The 18,894-nt window shown below is 39.1% G+C and overlaps 2 protein-coding genes and 1 non-coding gene across 3 annotated transcripts in view; 2 read left to right on the top strand and 1 right to left on the bottom strand.

Annotated features, from left to right (window-relative positions):
- LOC131951811 (ATP-dependent DNA helicase Q4-like) overlaps nt 1-4,764 on the top strand; it is an 83,298-nt gene extending 78,534 nt beyond the window's left edge. The window contains exons 7-8 of the mRNA XM_059314212.1: nt 3,484-3,616; nt 4,189-4,764. Of these exons, the coding sequence (XP_059170195.1) occupies nt 3,484-3,616; nt 4,189-4,425 (370 nt within the window). The 3' untranslated portion in view covers nt 4,426-4,764. The remainder of the gene's footprint in view (nt 1-3,483; nt 3,617-4,188) is intronic.
- A 570-nt stretch (nt 4,765-5,334) lies between these two features.
- Nucleotides 5,335-10,160, bottom strand: LOC131951821 (proteasome assembly chaperone 2). Its single transcript, XM_059314223.1, has 7 exons — nt 9,971-10,160; nt 8,163-8,334; nt 7,623-7,681; nt 7,288-7,406; nt 6,397-6,597; nt 5,845-5,953; nt 5,335-5,488 (listed from the first exon to the last, which is right to left on the bottom strand). The coding sequence occupies exons 1-7, from the start codon at nt 10,025-10,027 to the stop codon at nt 5,402-5,404; spliced, it is 804 nt and encodes a 267-aa protein (XP_059170206.1). The 5' UTR covers nt 10,028-10,160; the 3' UTR covers nt 5,335-5,401.
- A 670-nt stretch (nt 10,161-10,830) lies between these two features.
- Nucleotides 10,831-10,994, top strand: LOC131951822 (U1 spliceosomal RNA). Its single transcript, XR_009388447.1, has one exon. It is a non-coding gene; the product is annotated as a U1 spliceosomal RNA (small nuclear RNA).
- Nucleotides 10,995-18,894: the final 7,900 nt, after the last annotated feature.

Raw genomic sequence — 18,894 nt, forward strand, 5'->3', positions numbered from 1 at the left:
CAAACTTTCTGTTATTTTGCTTTGTTTTACACTTGGGTATAAATATGTGAACTTAACTTTGAAACTGACTTTTATGACTCGTGAGTTCTATCACGAAGTATCATGTTTATCTCCGGTAATTAGACAGTCACTCAATAAATAATAGAGTCGCTATCAATTTACACGGGATGTGTAGTATTCAGTACTAGGTCAGACTGACATAAGACACTGTGCTTGATTGAGTGAGGGGTTGAGTTCTCATGAAGCATTTAATATTTAAGAGATTGATTTATATTTCAATAAACTATAGGTTCATTTTTTCTATATTCAAGATTGTATTGACATTTTTACATAAAAATGTTTGCTGCGTATTCTGATATTTGACGCACGGTGATTATTAAATGACTCACCTTTTTTTCCTTACATTTCAATTAAAACTGGTTTGTTTAAATAATGCTTTTTTAATTAAAAACCAAGCATCGCCGCCTGTCTTTAGTATTTATATTTCTGATGTTGTTTTTAGTTTAATCGTCTAGGGCTGTTTCCGCGATACTCATTAAAACTAACTAAATTAAGTGCAAATCAAAAAGGCTTTCGCTACTATTTTTATTTAGTTATATTTTACTGTTAGTGTGGGCGAGGCTGTAAATAAAAGGCAGGATTATTGTATTGACGCGTTATATATATATATATATATATATATATATATATAGAGAGAGAGAGAGAGAGAGAGAGAGAGAGAGAGAGAGAGAGATAGATAGATAGATAGATAGATAGATAGATAGATAGATAGATAGATAGATAGATAGATAGATAGATAGATAGATAGATAGATAGATATATATAGATATATATAGATATATATATATATAGATATATATATATATATATATATATATATATATATATATATATATAGATAGATAGATAGATAGATAGATAGATAGATAGATAGATAGATAGATAGATAGATAGATAGATAGATAGATAGATAGATAGATAGATAGATAGATAGATAGATAGATAGATAGATAGATAGATAGATAGATAGATAGATAGATAGATAGATAGATAGATAGATAGATAGATAGATAGATAGATAGATAGATAGATAGATAGATAGATAGATAGATAGATAGATAGATAGATAGATAGATAGATAGATAGATAGATAGATAGATAGATAGATAGATAGATAGATAGATAGATAGATAGATAGATAGATAGATAGATAGATAGATAGATAGATAGATAGATAGATAGATAGATAGATAGATAGATAGATAGATAGATAGATAGATAGATATAGATATATATAGATATATATATATATATAGATATATATATATATATATATATATATATATATATATATATATATATAGATAGATAGATAGATAGATAGATAGATAGATAGATAGATAGATAGATAGATAGATAGATAGATAGATAGATAGATAGATAGATAGATAGATAGATAGATAGATAGATAGATAGATAGATAGATAGATAGATAGATAGATAGATAGATAGATAGATAGATAGATAGATAGATAGATAGATAGATAGATAGATAGATAGATAGATAGATAGATAGATAGATAGATAGATAGATAGATAGATAGATAGATAGATAGATAGATAGATAGATAGATAGATAGATAGATAGATAGATAGATAGATAGATAGATAGATAGATAGATAGATAGATAGATAGATAGATAGATAGATAGATAGATAGATAGATATAGATATATATATAGATAGATATATATATATATATGTGTGTGTGTATGTGTGTGTGTATGTGTGCGTGCGTGCGTGTGTTATGGGGGAATATTACCCCGATCCAGCTACGACCATACAACAAAAAATACAACTACCAAAAAAACAAGCAAACTGTAACAACCAATAAAATAACCAGCCAACATATATATATATATATATATATATATATATATATATATATATATATATATATATATATATATATATATATATATATATATATATATATATATATATAATTCGCCTATATGTCGAATCCAGAGCTAGAGGTATGGGTACCTGTTTTAGTGCGTAATTACTTTCATCGTTTAGCAATAGTTTAGCTTGCAATTGTAAACGTGTTTTCTAGATGTTTGCTTCTACATATTCATCGAATATACCCAGGTGCGATACCCGTTAGTTGTATGTAGGTCTTACTATTTTCATCTTTTTTTTTGCCCCATTAAAAGCTTGTTAATATAAACGTTTTAAAACATTAGTTACTACATTACCTGGGCATCTCTCCGGGGGTGCCCCTCCCCCTCTTCCCCCAGGAAAAATAGAGAAAACTTTATTATTTTATAATTTATATAAACTTATAAACTTAAAGTAATGTGTCCCCTACGTTAGTTTCAACCCCCCCCCCCTACTCGCAAAGCGAAAACAAATTTGAAAGAAACCCTACCTCATGAATAAAACCATGTATCTCCCCCCCCCCCCCCTCCAATCATTAACCCCTGTATTCCCTCCCACTATTCCTGTGAAATCCCCCAACACTAACCCCTGTATTTCCCCCCCCCCATTATTCCTGTTAAATCCCCTAACACTAACCCATGTATTCCCTCCCAATATTCCTGTTAAATCCCCTAACACTAACCCATGTATTCCCTCCCAATATTCCTGTTAAATCCCCTAACACTAACCCATGTATTCCCTCCCAATATTCCTGTTAAATCCCCTAACACTAACCCATGTATTCCCTCCCAATATTCCTGTTAAATCCCCTAACACTAACCCATGTATTCCCTCCCAATATTCCTGTTAAATCCCCCAACACTAACCCCTGTATTCCCTCCCAATATACCTGTTAAATCCCCCAACACTAACCCCTGTATTCCCTCCCAATATTCCTGTTAAATCCCCCAACACTAACCCCTGTATTCCCTCCCAATATTCCTGTTAAATCCCCCAACACTAACCCCTGTATTCCCTCCCAATATTCCTGTTAAATCACCCAACACTAACCCCTGTATTCCCTCCCAATATTCCTGTTAAATCCCCCAACACTAACCCCTGTATTCCCTCCCAATATTCCTGTTAAATCACCCAACACTAACCCCTGTATTCCCTCCCAATATTCCTGTTAAATCACCCAACACTAACCCCTGTATTCCCTCCCAATATTCCTGTTAAATCCCCCAACACTAACCCCTGTATTCCCTCCCAATATTCCTGTTAAATCACCCAACACTAACCCCTGTATTCCCTCCCAATATTCCTGTTAAATCACCCAACACTAACCCCTGTATTCCCTCCCAATATTCCTGTTAAATCCCCCAACACTAACCCCTGTATTCCCTCCCAATATTCCTGTTAAATCACCCAACACTAACCCCTGTATTCCCTCCCAATATTCCTGTTAAATCACCCAACACTAACCCCTGTATTCCCTCCCAATATTCCTGTTAAATCCCCTAACACTAACCCCCGAGTGCTCTGTTGCTGTCGTCCATCTAGCGTGTCCCACAAAAACTACTGGATGTGTAGCGAGGAGCCTGACCTAGAGAGGAGCGACAAGCTGAAGCGACAGCTGGAGGAGTTCTTTGACCGTGACGACAGGGACTACGGGCAGGACGAGACGGAGCCTCAGGTTAGTGAACTCTAGCTAGCTTGTGCATTGGTCGTCTGCATGTCTTTTTTTTTTTTTTTTTTTTTTTTTTTTTTTGGATTCTGCTAATATTTTTATCTTCTTTTGTCGGTTTAAGAGATATTACAATTTCATTAAGAATTTAATAACTTTTAAATGTTATATTTAAGGGGGGGGGGGGGGATATTAATATTTAATTAATTTTAATTAATATTTAATAACTTTAAAATGCTATCAGCTTTTGGGGTAGGTAAAATAACCCTTTTTTTAACCTGGCGGTACATGGGTGCAGGTGAAGTAGAGTTGATCTATTTCAGACCCCTTCCTATAACCCCCTAATGCTACTCCCTCCCGAGCCACCTAACCCCTGACCTTACTTTACCCTTCATCTTACTCGACCCTTCCTACTATTACTTCGTTACAACTCTCCCCAGCTGCCCCCCCCCCCCAGCCTGAACCTTACTTGACCCCTTCCTAAAAGTCCTAATACTACTCCCCACCCCGAACAACCCTTACACTGACCTTACTTGACCCCCTGACCTTACTTAACCCCATCCTATCACTACCCTCCCCAGCTGGACCCATCTAGCCTGAACCAGCTGACCTCTGACCTCCGGCACTTCATCTCCCTGTACGGCCAGGAGCACACCCTGACGGGACGGGCCATCGCCCGGATCTTCCACGGCATCGGGAGCCCGTGCTTCCCGGCCGAGACCTGGGGCAGGGTCCGGCGGTTCTGGCGGTGCCACCTGGACCTGGACTTCAAGGCCATCATACGAGAGGCCACGAGGATGCTGGTCAGCCTAAGGTGACCACGTCTGATTGTTACCTGTTCATGTCATTCGGGTAATTTGTTGATTATGTCATTCCGGTAATTTGTTGAATTCAACGAATGTTTACAGGCGAATAATGTGTCAGGTTGAAATAATTACATTAGGAAATGTTTAGGGTGAGGGGAGGTGACGTAGCTGTTTATAGTTTACATTATATAGATTCGTTTTATTTTGAACAAAAAAATTTGAACTGGATTTGCAGAATTATTTTAATAAATGTGATTTTTTTAAAATTAACTTGTAGAGTAGATTTTGGGCATTTTTTTTTTATTATTATTATTTTTTATTTTTTTTTGCGACAAGTTTAATTTTAGCTTAGACAAAAGATCGTCATAGAAAATTTAAACCAGTTGACCAATGTCTCACTAATAATTACCATTCCCTGAGTGAAAATGGGAGTAAGGGAGACAATAATTAAATTTAATGTAAATAAAATTACACTTTCTTGTTACTTCCCCTCATTTCCTTCGTTAATGTAACTTGCTCTGCAAAGGGAATAAAATATTTTTTTTAAATTGACTGTTTTTTTGTGTTGTTTTTGTAGTTTAATCTGATGATGCTCAAGCTTCTGTCCCCTACAGAAGTCAATCTAAACCTTAGTTTTTACCCGATATCTTCAGGTTTAAATTATAATACAAGCACAAACAAATTGTAAAGATCCGCTGCAAAAATATCAAAGAAAAATATGGCAAGTAACCTGACCAGTGTGAAAACCCACATTTTCATTAAAAACTTAATAAATGACATTTTTTTTTTAGATTTGAACAGTAAGTTTTGAGTTTTCTACCATCTATAACAGTAAAACATTCATCAAGTCAAATTCACCTGGAGCTAACCAAAATACTTTCAAGTTTTCCATGTCATTAAAAAACAACTCAACAACGGAAGTATTGCATCAACAATATTGTTCATATTTTAATCATTTCAAAAAATAAAAAACAATAGCAACAACAAATCATTGGAACAGTTTTGGGTCAAAGGTGCTTCCAAAGACAAGACTCCAAGATGTTGGCACATTCCATAGTTGATCTTTTTTCTCACTCTGAAAACATGTAGGGAAAATGGATATTAATGTACAAACCCATGTTTTGTTTTATATAACGGAAATATTACTTATCTTTTTAAGAAACAAAGCAAAATGAGAATAACATTTTGTTTCATTTTACTGCAAAATTAAGTTAAATGTAAAGGTGCGAACCCATATCTTGTTTTTATTCAAGCCTTAAAGCGCGCCAAGCCACAATCGTGGCTTTGCTGTTACATAACTTATAACATGTAAGGCCACGTGGCCCATGCTTTAAGGGTTAACAGAAATATAAAGATGTAAAAGCAAACTTAGAATAACATTTCCAATCCCTTATAAAATTCAAGCATCAGAAGACTAAAAACAGCAGTTACCTTAACAAATCCCAGCCATTTGTTCAGATGGTCTGTCATGTTTATAGCATCTTGTGCATTGTCCCCCTCAGAAACAAACATCAACAACACTAATACAGGCAATTCCTGACTGTAAAGATATTTTTAAACATACATATAAATAATAGAATTTTAATCAAAAGTACTAAATTTTTCTTTACATTAAAAAAATAAATGCTTTTAAAAATATGTCTTCGAGAAAAAATATTTTTAAAGATAGTTAACAACAATTTAACATTTATAGTGCTTTTAAGATTTCATTAGAAATACCATTTTTACAATGCTTTTAAAATATTTTTTTGGGAAATGTATTTTTAAGATTTTTAAAATTGTGTTAATATTTTTATTTTTAGAGAAAAAGTTTTAACGTTTATAAAATTCCACTGCGCACTTTACGTTCGCTTCCACAATTTTATAAAACACAAACACTCACCGATGTTTTAAAACAAACACTAACCAATGTTTTAAACACAAACACTCACCAATGTTGAAAAACACAAACACTCACCGATGTTTTAAAACACAAACACTCACCAGCTCTCAAACAGATGTTTAGAGATCCCTGAGCCAGGCATGTATAAAAGTTTTGTATCCCCGTCACTAGAGTCACGTTGATTGGAGCTGGGAGCAGGAAACGAGTGTCTGAGCTCAAGTTCTTTCCAGCCTAGGTCACTCTTTAACAACGCCCCACAGCGCTCTTCTGTCTTAGGGGACTGGAGTATTCGGAAGGGAGAACTGTACAAATGGACATCATTCGAAATGAATACTCAGCATTTTAAAGGACAAATATAGATGTTTAAAAGATGTATTTGAATTAACTATTTATTTTAAATTTTAATTAGTTATTGGATAGTCAAGCAGACATTTTAAAAAATGTATTTAAATTAGTTATAGGATAGTACTACTGCTGACATTTTCTTAGAAATTTTTAACTAGCTATTTGGATAGTAAAGTAGATATTTAAAAGTGTATTAGCATTAGCTATTGAATAGTACTTTAGCAAGAAACCACACAGAAGTTATCTATAAAAGCACACAAAAAAAGAATACTAAAACAACTATTGAGGCAAAATACTGTTTCCTAAAACAGTACTTCATGCAAATGATCCCTGACTATTGAGGCCAAATACTAATGTTTCCTAAAACAGTAGTTCATGCAAATGATCCCTAACTATTGAGGCCAAATACTAATGTTTCCTAAAACAGTGCTTCATGCAAATGATCTCTAACTATGATTCTGCTCCCTCTTGTATTTAGTGTGAAATCTAGCCAAGATGTTTTTGAATGTTATTTCCCTAAATGTAGATATAAGAAAACTTAAAATTACCCTAAAAACATCACCACTAATCAGCAGGAATATCTTCTTGGTGTTGTCTGTTTTACTTTTTGAAATCCCAGACATTTTGAAAGAAAGAGTAAAACTTACCCTGTCAACTGGTGGTCTAATCTCTCATGAGCAAAACTACTGGTCAGGATGACAACTTGATGGAACTGTTGCTCTTTGATCCAGTTGGTCAGCCACTCCACATATTCTTTTCTTCTACCCTTGGAACATAGTGAGGAAATAAATTCAATGAATGATTCAAACAAATTTGTAAAAAAAAACGCAATTTTGTTTATTCATAAAACAGAAAATGATATAATTATAATAAAATCTGATGCGTTTTTATAAATATTTGAGAGAAGTTTTGCATGAATTGAATATATGGGCATCTTGACACCAAATATATTTTGGTATGATTAGATAGACTTGAGAAATACCTTTATGAATGGGGCTCTCTGTTGTACAACTACCAGCCTTGATTCTTCACTTTCATAAACTGTAAAAATAATCAGACATTTTTAACACATGTATCTTCAAGTTTGCAATCATCAATATTGATGATAAACTAAAGTATGAAAGCTAGTCTAGTCTTTTGATGGCCTTGATGTGCTAGGAGCTGTATGGGCTATAGCAAGACCCACCCATCCTTACTTCCCCCCCACTCACATCAGAGTTGAATGGACTAAGTAATGCAAAATTTTAAGCAGAGGACAATGTCTATGAAAGGTTTTCATGTTTATATAGGCCTATTAAGCTTAATTTTAATCATTTCTTGTCCTGCTGTCTACCTCCCCACCCCAACCCCATTTAATATTATTTAAATTGCAACAGAGCTTTTATTTTCAGAATTGTATGTAGGCCTATAGATTTTCAAACCATTATGCAACCAGACAGCTAAAAAGATTGATATTAAGTTTTTAGCACATTATATAAAACATGAGCAAACTAGCTGTAGACAAACAAACAATGAAATTTACCTTCACAGCAGGTTGTTATCTGGCATGATGTAGAGTTTTCTGGGGCGTAAGGATTGTTGCCAACACAGGGTAGTAGACTAGGGTGTAAAATATAACCTACACGCTCCATAGACAGTGTAGACACAATAAGATCAGCCGACAGCTGACCTACATTTCCCACTGAAACTGTAGGCTATAAGTGGGGTATTTATAAAAGAAAATATATGTATTATGATGCTATAAATATAATTATTGGGCCTACATCTACACTATAATAATAATAAATTAGTTGAGTCTGAGTCATTGATACTTTGGTATACCGAAACCTTATAAAACAGAGGGCTTCCATTTTAATGTAAGGTACAAGGCGACAATGGCTTATAATGATTACGAATCCTTTACCTAATAGGCTAATAGTCAACTAATAGACCTAGATCTAGTAGAAAGTGCAGTAGTTACTAGTTAAGTAAAGTAGTATTAGTAGTAAGTACTAAGTAATAACGGTAATCTATCGTTTTAGGTACGTAAAATCGCCCGGGGCTAGTAATGTACGAAAAAGTTACCTCATTGTCAAGGCTTTAATAGAAGTATATTGTGATAAATTTGTGTCCAATATTATATATAAATGAATAATAAACTTAAATCAATGGCTAAATAGTAAATATATTAATATTATAGGCAAGAAATTAACTTTAAACAGCAGTGTTTGCGAGCAGGATTTGCTATATAAAAAGCAGCCAACTGTAAGTTAGAGTGGCGTCCCCTGAATCTTGCGCTATAAGTTTACAATTAAAAAAATAAATAAACAAGATGGCTGCTATAGTAAATGAGCATGGTTGCATCAGTTGGAAACATTGCTAGAGCTAGTCTTCATTTATTACTGAAAAGTTTCAATTCAGCTGTTTAAAAACAGGTACATAAATGAAACAAGGAAACATTTTTGTGGTAATCCCTTAGTTTAGCGTCGGAAATTATCGGGTAATGTTTGTTGAGTCTCGGCAACTAGAGTTACGGTAAACCATGGTTTATTTGACCATTGAAAATTGAAATATAAATAAATTGAAAGTCGATTGTAGTAAATTAATGTTTTAATTTTTTAAGTTTAATCGACAAAAGGAAACAAGAATAAATATAATAGTAGATTTAAATTAGTAGATCTAAAAATACAAAAAACATATATTAATATAAATAATGAAGTCAAGTGTAGGCTAATAATTTAATGTTTTTTGCTTGCAGCGGATTTGCTACCATTAATTAATTAGATCTAGATCTAGCTAGTAGATATCTAGCTGCTGGGCCAAGAAAAAAAATCTAGATTACGAAAATAGTAAAAATGATTACAAAATGTAAAAATGATTACAAAAATAAATCTATCTAAATTTTAAACATTCTGTATAAAAATAAAATAGTAAAAATGATTACAAAATGTAAAAATGATTACAAAAATAAATCTATCTAAATTTTTAAACATTCTGTATAAAAATAAAAGATGACACCAAATAAAGTATGGTTTACAGTACTTTCGGTGAATTCCGGAAGTGTGTGACAGACTTTGGGATTGTTTTACTGTTTTTTACTGCTATACGATTCCGGAATAATAACCGACGCTAAACTAAGGGATTACCCATTTTTGTATATTCTCAAAACATAAATCCTCCTCAAAATGTGAAAAAAATATTAAAATTTAAGGAGTCACCTGTTTTTCACATTACAAGTCGCGGACGATTTTACGTAAGCCTACTACCTAGAATCTACTACCTAAAAATAAAAACGATAGATTACCGTCTAAAGTCTAAGCCAAAGTAATGACCAAGTATGATTAAACGTACCAGAATAAGAGTATACTTTTGCCAGCTATTTAAGTTTTTTGACTTGCGGATAAACATTTTAAATGATGCTAAATTCTAGATTTCTATCTAGATCTAGACTCCAAAATCCTGGGTAAAAAAACAGCCACAAATTTGTTTGTAATAGTGACAGAGCTCTTTGTTACCTGAAGGTAGATCTAATTATTAGGCCTATTTAATACAAATCTAATATTGTTTTCGCTATTTATAATTTTTTTTAATGATTAGACTATGAGGGAATGTAACTAAATTCACTATAGATCTAGATCTATATCTTCGCCGAATCCGCTTTTTTGTTAAGATAATTCTTAATTGGTCTAATTCTTGCGCTTATGTAGATCTATATTTTTTTACTATGTCCGGTTCATTTTTTTTTAAATCTGTCGGCCTAATTAAAATCTTGTTTTGTTCGTTATATCAATCTATGTGTATGGTAAATTTTGCTTAGTCTCTCCGATTTTCATACTGCATACTCCAAAATGTCATACTTTGTGCTATAGGTCTATAAAATGTAAGACCTCTTTAAAATATTGAAACTAATTATATTTTTAAAAAGCAATAAAGAGGGGAAGTAATAACATTGTAGTTAAATTAGTCATGGGAGACAACTAATAAATTTTGTTACATTAACTTTTATTATAAAATTTAAGCTACAAGTCAAAACGTATTTTAATTACAGTCTATTTAAACAATTTATATATATATAGTGTTATAAGAAAATGTAAACAAAACAGTTTTAATCTTACAATTTGAATTATTAATTTTATGTATTTATTAAAATGCACACCTTAGCTATCTATTATTTTTTTTCATACTTGATATACCAAAACGGTGAGTTATGCATACTTACCTGGCACAGGAGGCACCTTGATCAGCAAGGAGGTCCTCCCAGGGCGAGGCCCGCACATTGCACTTCGTGTGGGTTGACCCCTGCGATCACCCCAAATGTGGGTGACTCGGGTGCGTAATTTTTTCGTAGGGGGGACTGCGTTCGCGCTATCCCCTGAATGTCTCTAATGAACGATTGGGTGAAAAATAAATTTGGTGGCGTTTTAATAAAAACAGGCCTTCTTAATTTACATTTTATGCTTAAGTCAGCTTTCTCTGGCCCCCTCACCAATTGCTATTTATATCGGTGATGAAGTGCGGGCGGATCGTTATAATAAGAAATAGTCGTCGATAATCCTTAGTCATACCACAATCTAGATGGGCTGAGTACCGCCTCTGTAGTCATTGTTCAGTTACATTAGAGAATGGAGATGAATAAAAGCACTACACAGGTTTTTAAAATGCATAGCTACTAAAATAAAACAACAATATGATTCAGTAGAATCGGAATTACTAACAGACTGATAAAATTATGTGATTAATTCGTAGTGTTCACAGGACTGTACAGAGTTTCTTCCAGGCATCACTTCGGGGGAGTTCTGTTATCGAGACCAAATCACTAAAGAAAATTCAATACATGCCAAAAAATTATGAGAAAAAGTTGTTTAAGTTGTTTGTAAATGACCATTAGTTAATATAAAAGGCATGCGTTTTATGTGTATTTAGAAAAGAGACTGTTAGTAAGCACTGAATTTTAGACAAATTACAATATCAACAAACACTAAAGTAATTATACTTAAAACAAGTAGAAAAACATGGATGTAATTTGGACTTAGCTCGAATCGTGAATAAACACGGTTACGTATCGTGAACAAACAGTTTACGGCTACAGATATAAAAAAAATGACTTTCAAATGTAATCATGGACGCTCAGTGGGGTGGAACTACTGGAACACTGTGGTGGGTGACAGTTAGTGGGGTGAGGTAAAGGATACGAAGTGCGCAGTACCATCGAAAACATCGCCGCTAAGTCGTAGTTTCTCTCCATTGCGCATGCGTATCGCATGCGTATCTTATTCCGACTAGAATCGGCCTAAAGGATAACTGTACTTTTAAATTTATGGCTACGGTATGGCAAACCCTAAGAAAATGATCTCCCAGGTTCGAATACTACGTTACTGGATCTGTGATCGGAGTCGGTCTCACAAGAGAAGGTTTGTGTCTATAATTAGGGAGAAAACCACGTGACAGCCAGTTACACCTTATTTATGAGTTTCCCAGTGGCATGTTCGCGCTGACGTGAATGTCGGTGCTTTAGACGTGTGAGAAATGAGGACATCTTTACAATACAGCCTCACTGTACATGTTTTAGACACCAATAGAAAAACTCAGGCCACTCGCGGATGGTTGGCCTTAGACCCCACCTGTGTTTCTTCGAGACTTTTTTCTCCGGGGGGGGGGGGGCATTGTTAAAAGTATATACTTTCTAAATAAATTCCATCTCGTTCGGGGGGCGGTAGACTTTCTTCGGGAGGGGGGGGGGGGGGCAGCCGAAGATGCCCGGAAGCAGAGTTTCTTCCAGGCATCTCTTCGGGGGAGGGGGGGGGGCTGAGCCTCCCCGAAAAAGTCTACCGCCCCCCGAACGAGATGGATTTTATATAGTAAACATACACTGTTACTAGTGGCCGCCCCCCCCCCCCCCCCCGAAAAATGTTGACCGCCCCCCCCCCCATAAAATTTCGAGTGCCCCCCCCCCCCCCACCCCGGAGAAAAAATTCTGGAAGAAACACTGCCTGGAAGAAACTACTCTGGGTCCCACGTATTCCTAACGCCGGCTCATCCATAAATGGCGTCACGCTTTTTTGACGTTTTTTACCTCACTTCCAGTGTTTCTTCCAGACTTTTTTTCTCCGGGGGGTCACTTGAAATTTTCGGGGGGGGGGGGGGGCGGTAGACTTTCTTCGGGGGGGGGGGGGCGGACACTGTTAAAAGTATATATTTTCTATATAAATTATATAAATTTCATTTCGTTCGGGGGGCGGTAGAATTTTTTTCGGGGGGGGGGGGCAAAGCCTTCCCGAAGAGATGCCTGGAAGAAACTCTGCTCACCTCTTTCACACAAAACCAGACCCCCCCACCCCCCCCCCCCCCCACTAAAATGACGTCACATCTCAGCCTACAATCCGCCTCAAAATTGCTGTTGAATTTTTCTAAAAACATCGATATTTTTTCTAAAATCTTGTCTGAACTCTATCATATCAACATAGAGTATTTTAATCAATTCCTATTACAGTTTATTAAAATAGTTTTCTAACACGCGAAATAACGGCTAAAACTCGTTTTCTAACCAGGTCATTTGATTGACGTATCCGTCATTGACAACATTCAACAAAGCTTTTTTTTCCCTCTGTAATATTTGTAGTTGGTTTCACAACCCCCCCCCCCCCCCTTGCCTCCTCTGAGATAGTTTTAATGTCTACACACTTAATAGTAACGATGTTTATGTATAGACTATACATAGCCGTTTATTAATAGAGCTGGGTTGTATTAATGGGGTAATAAAGTCTGAAAGAAACACAGATGGAAAGGTGATGCAAAATTTTGCATTAAAGACGTTATATAGGCCTAGTGTTTAGTTGCCCTAGTATTTATTGAAATATCGTATCGATTTCTACAACTAGAATCTAGTATTTAGGCAGACGACGTAACGTAAATGTAATTGAATTGAATATATTACATCGTGCGGCGTCAAAACGGCCAATGACAAAACGGCCCCGACATAAGAGCCCCGTCAAATTGACCTCGTCAAAATGGCCAGCGACATATGGACCCCGTCATAAAGGCTCCAGATAAATAGGCTCCCGCCATTTAGTCTCCCGACAAATACGCTCCCGTTATATAGGCTCCCGACAAAAGGGCCCCAGTCAATAAGGCTCCTGACAAATAGGCTCCTGTCATTTTGGCTCCCGACATATAGGCTCCCGTCATTTAGTTTTTTTCCACAAAACGGCCCCCGTCATTACGACTCCCGACGAATAGGCTAGCGTCATTTTGGCTCACGACAAAAAGGCTCCTGTCAATTTGGCTCCAGACAAAAGTACCACTGACAATACTGTTTCTGTAGAGACTAAGTCTCCCGGCAAAGCGGTACGTCTAATTGAATATGACACCTGCCAGTGGGACCCCTTCATCAATTAGTTAGCTTATCCAACACTCTTAAGTAATACAACGTATGCATCTCTTGTTCGGCAGGCCTTATTTTTATATTAGTTTATCTATTATAAAATAAAGTATGTTCTAATTTAAGGGTCATCTATCTATGACTTCCATAATTGAGTTGTTTATAGGCTGTTCCAACTCAGTGTGTGGGGGAGAAGGGTCCACGCTGCACCTTCCTACCTCCAGTATGCTTGTAGATTATCAAAACAAAATGTCGTTATCCTGTAAACATCATGTATATCGTACATTTTCACTTCTGTGCTCGCTTTTATGCAACAGATCTTTACTGTTATAAATTAAACATTATCAAAATTTTAAAATTGGTAGATTTTAGCTGTTAAGGGCTTGATTTGTTTGTGAATTGATGTTGGTTCATGAAAAACAATTTCATTCAGGCATTAAAAAGAGGTTATAGTAGTAGTGGAGGTAGGACAAAATGGTTACTTTTATGCCAATAGTGGTCATGCCATTCATTTGTCTGGAGCCAATATGTCGAGAGTCATTTTGTCGGTAGCCAATATGTCGGGAGCCCATTTGTCGGTAGCCAATATGTCATGAGCCCATTTGTTGGGAGCCCATTTGTTGTGAGCCCTTATGTAGGGAGCCAATATGTCGGGAGCAGCTTTGTCGGGAGCCAATATGTCCTGAGCCTATTTGTCGGGAGCTAATATGTCGAGAGTCCATTAGTCGGGAGCCTAAATGTCGGGAGCTCATTTGTCGGGAGCCTATAGTTCTATATCGCGAGTCAATATAACGGGAGCCCATTTGACGGGAGCCAATAAGTCGGGGCCCTTTTGACGGGGCTGTTTTGACTGGGTCGTTTTGTCGGGGGTCGATTTGACGGGGTCGAATTAACGGGGCCGTTTTGACGGACCGATTTGTCCTGGGCCGTTTTGACAGGGCACCATATTACATTATTATTATTATTAACTAGATAAATGGCCCGTTGAGGAAGGGTACAACGGGCGCTAGGCTGATAGTGCTGTCTCTTTTCTCTAAACTAAAACCAACCCACCCCCCCCCACACACCACCCCCACCCCACCACCCCACCCCCACCCCCCACAAACCACCCCCACCCCCCACCACACACCAACCCCACCCCAACCCCTCACCCCCACACACCACCCCCACCCCCCACCACACACCGCCCCCCCCCCACCCCCCCCCCCCCCCCCCCAAAAAAAAACATGTCTACCGTCCCATTCAACGAAATATAATTATATACTTTTTCCAGTGTCCGCCCCCTCCCAGAAAATTCTACCCCCGCCCCCGAAAATTTCAAGTACCCCCACCCCTCTCCGGGGAGGAAAAAGTCTGAAAGAAACACTGAAACCAACCCACCCCCCCACCCCCCCACACCACCCCCCCCACACACACACACCACCCCCCCACCCCACCCCTCCACCACCCCCCACCCCAAAAAAAAACATGTCTACCGTCCCATTGCAAGAAAACCACTTTTTAGATTAGACACATTAATTAGGCGGTAATTTTATTATAGAGTATCGATGAGGAAATTTCTTTTGAGTTGGGGAGGGGGGGGCTCAGACGTTCTTACGCGGGGGGTGGGGCTTCGCCCCTACCCGAAGAATTGTATGCAAGAAACTCTTCACGCAAACCATTTAGATTAGACAACATTTCCTTTTTAATTCAATGTTTACGCGATAATCAATGACGTCATATGACTGTGTGCACTCTCTGGTTTGAGATTATGTTCTACTCTGCGCTAAATGTGTCGACGTCATACTTCGTTTTTCGAAATACTATGCATGTTTTTAAATTGCTTGTGTTTTCTCTAGAGCGTTCTTGTCAGACAGAGCGTTCTTGTCAGATAGACAGACAGACAGCGAAACTATTATTATAGACGAGAAAAAACTAAAACCAACCCACCCCCCCCCCCACACACCACCCCCCACCCCCCCACCCCACCCCCCCCCCCACCCCCCCCACACACCACCCCCACCCCCCACCACCCCCACCCCAACCCCTCACCCCCACACACCACCCCCACCCCCCACCACACACCACCCCCACCCCTCACCCCCACACACCACCCCCTCCACATACCGCCCCCCCCACCCCCCCCAAAAAAAACATGTCTACCGTCCCATTCAACGAAATATAATTATATACTTTTTCCAGTGTCCGCCCCCTCCCAGAAAATTCTACCCCCGCCCCCGAAAATTTCAAGTACCCCCCACCCCTCTCCGGGGAGGAAAAAGTCTGAAAGAAACACTGAAACCAACCAACCCCCCCCCCCCCACCCCCCACCCACCCCCCCACACACCCCCCCACACACCACCCCCCCCACACACACCACCCCCCCCACACACACCCCCCCCCCCCCACCCCTCCACCACCCCCCACCCCCAAAAAAATATGTCTACCGTCCCATTCAACGAAATATAATTATATACTTTTTCCAGTGTCCGCCCCCTCCCAGAAAATTCTACCCCCGCCCCCGAAAATTTCAAGTACCCCCACCCCTCTCCGGGGAGGAAAAAGTCTGAAAGAAACACTGAAACCAACCCACCCACCCACACCACCCCCACCCCCCCCCCCACACCCCCCACCCCTCCACCCCCCCCCCCCCCCCCCCCCCAAAAAAAAACATGTCTACCGTCCCATTGCAAGAAAACCACTTTTTAGATTAGACACGTTAATTAGGCGGTAATTTTATTATAGAGTATCGATGAGGAAATTTCTTTTGAGTTGGGGAGGGGGGGGGGGGGGGGGCTCAGACGTTCTTACGCGGGGGGTGGGGCTTCGCCCCTACCCGAAGAATTGTATGCAAGAAACTCTTCACGCAAACCATTTAGATTAGACAACATTTCCTTTTTTTCAATGTTTACGCGATAATCAATGACGTCATTACATTACTGAGTGCACTCTCTGGTTTGAGATTATGTTCTACTCTACGCTAAATGTGTCGACGTCATATTTCGTTTTTCGAATTACTGTGCATGTTTTTAAATTGCTTGTGTTTTCTCTAGAGCGTTCTTGTCAGACAGAGCGTTCTTGTCAGATAGACAGACAGACAGCGAAACTATTATTATAGACGAGAAAAATGGCCCGTTGAGGAAGGATACACCGGGCGCTAGGTTGATAGTGCTGTCTCTTTTCTCTAAACTAAAACCAACCCACCCCCCCCACACACACACACCACCCCCCCACCCCCCACCCCACACCCACCCCACACACCAGCCCCCCCCACCCCACCCACCGCCACCCACCCCCACCCCACCCCCACCCCCCAAAAAACATGTCTACCGTCCCATTCAACGAAATATAATTATATACTTTTTCCAGTGTCCGCCCCCTCCCCGAAAATTTTACCCCCGCCCCCGAAAATTTCAAGTACCCCCACCGCTCTCCGGGGAGGAAAAAGTCTGAAAGAAACACTGGTGTCGCGCTTAGCCACTACGCGAAGAATTGCATTAAAGAAATTGCGAGAAAACCACTTTTTAGATTAGACACATTAATTAGGCGGTAATTTTATTATAGAGTATCGATGAGGAAACCACCGCCCCACCCACCCCCCCACTCACACCTCCCCCCCACCCCCCCCCACTCCCCACCCCCCCCCCCACCCCCCCCCCCCCCCCACTCCAAAAAAACATGTCTACCGTCCCATTCAACGAAATATAATTATATACTTTTTCCAGTGTCCGCCCCCTCCCCGAAAATTCTACACCCGCCCCCGAAAATTTCAAGTACCCTCACCCCTCTCCGGGGAGGAAAAAGTCTAAATTAAAACCACCCCCCCACTCACCCCCACCCCCCCCCCCCCACACACACACCACCACCCCCCCACCCCCCACCCACCCCCCCCCCCCAAAAAAAAGCATGTCTACCGTCCCATTCAACAAAATATAATTATATACTTTTTCCAGTGTCCGCCCCCTCCCCGAAAATTCTACCCCCGCCCCCGAAAATTTCAAGTACCCCCCACCCCTCTCCGGGGAGGAAAAAGTCTAAATTAAAACCACCCCCCCCACTCACCCCCCATCCCCCCCCCCACACCCCCCCCCTCCCCCCACCCCCACCCACAACCCCCCCCCCCCCCCCCCCCCCCTAAAAAAACATGTCTACCGTCCCATTCAACGAAATATAATTATATACTTTTTCCAGTGTCCGCCCCTCCCCGAAAATTCTACCCCCGCCCCCGAAAATTTCAAGTACCCCCACCCCTCTCCGGGGAGGAAAAAGTCTAAATTAAAACCACCCCCCCACTCAACCCCCCCCCCCCCACCCCCACCCCCCTCAGACGTTCTTACGCGGGGGTGGGGCTTCGCCCCTACCCGAAGAATTGTATGCAAGAAACTCTTCACGCAAACCATTTAGATTAGACAACATTTCCTTTTTTTCAATGTTTCAATGACGTCATTACATTACTGTGTGCACTCTCTGGTTTGAGATTATGTTCTACTCGACGCTAAATGTGTCGACGTCATATTTCGTTTTTCGAATTACTGTGCAGGTTTTTAAATTCCTTGTGTTTTCTCTAGAGCGTTCTTGTCAGACAGATAGATAGATAGAGAGACAGCGAAACTATTATTATAGATAATAATTAATGAATGTGTTGTAGATTGCATCTAAACAGGAAATGACCTTTGGTGTTTCGCGGTAAATATGGAATAACAATAACACACTTCATTCTAAATCTAGGCCCGAAGCCTCTTCTTCTCGATGATACTGCTCGATGATAGATTCTACTTTCTAGTAAACCTTGCACTATAGACTACATTAAAAAGCCCTCTTTAAGCCTAACATTGTCTAATTTATTAACGAGTAACTGTCATAAGACGTCCTAAGTCTGGGCATAAGACGTCTGTCTGGGTAAAACTCCATTTTAGCG

The sequence above is a fragment of the Physella acuta genome, unplaced genomic scaffold (assembly GCF_028476545.2).
Source record: "Physella acuta isolate Inbredline_101_S28 unplaced genomic scaffold, ASM2847654v3 ptg000830l, whole genome shotgun sequence".
NCBI classification, from domain to species: domain Eukaryota; kingdom Metazoa; phylum Mollusca; class Gastropoda; family Physidae; genus Physella; species Physella acuta.

Bases quoted from the DNA above. Each gene is read 5' to 3' on its own strand.
- LOC131951821 (XM_059314223.1), bottom strand. From the start codon at position 10,027: ATGTTTATCCGCAAGTCAAAAAACTTAAATAGCTGGCAAAAGTATACT. The intron at 7,682-8,162 runs GTAAATTTCATT...TTATTTTTACAG, and splicing joins GATAACAACCTGCTGTGAAG to TTTATGAAAGTGAAGAATCA. The intron at 7,407-7,622 runs GTATTTCTCAAG...CTATGTTCCAAG, and splicing joins AGAGAGCCCCATTCATAAAG to GGTAGAAGAAAAGAATATGT.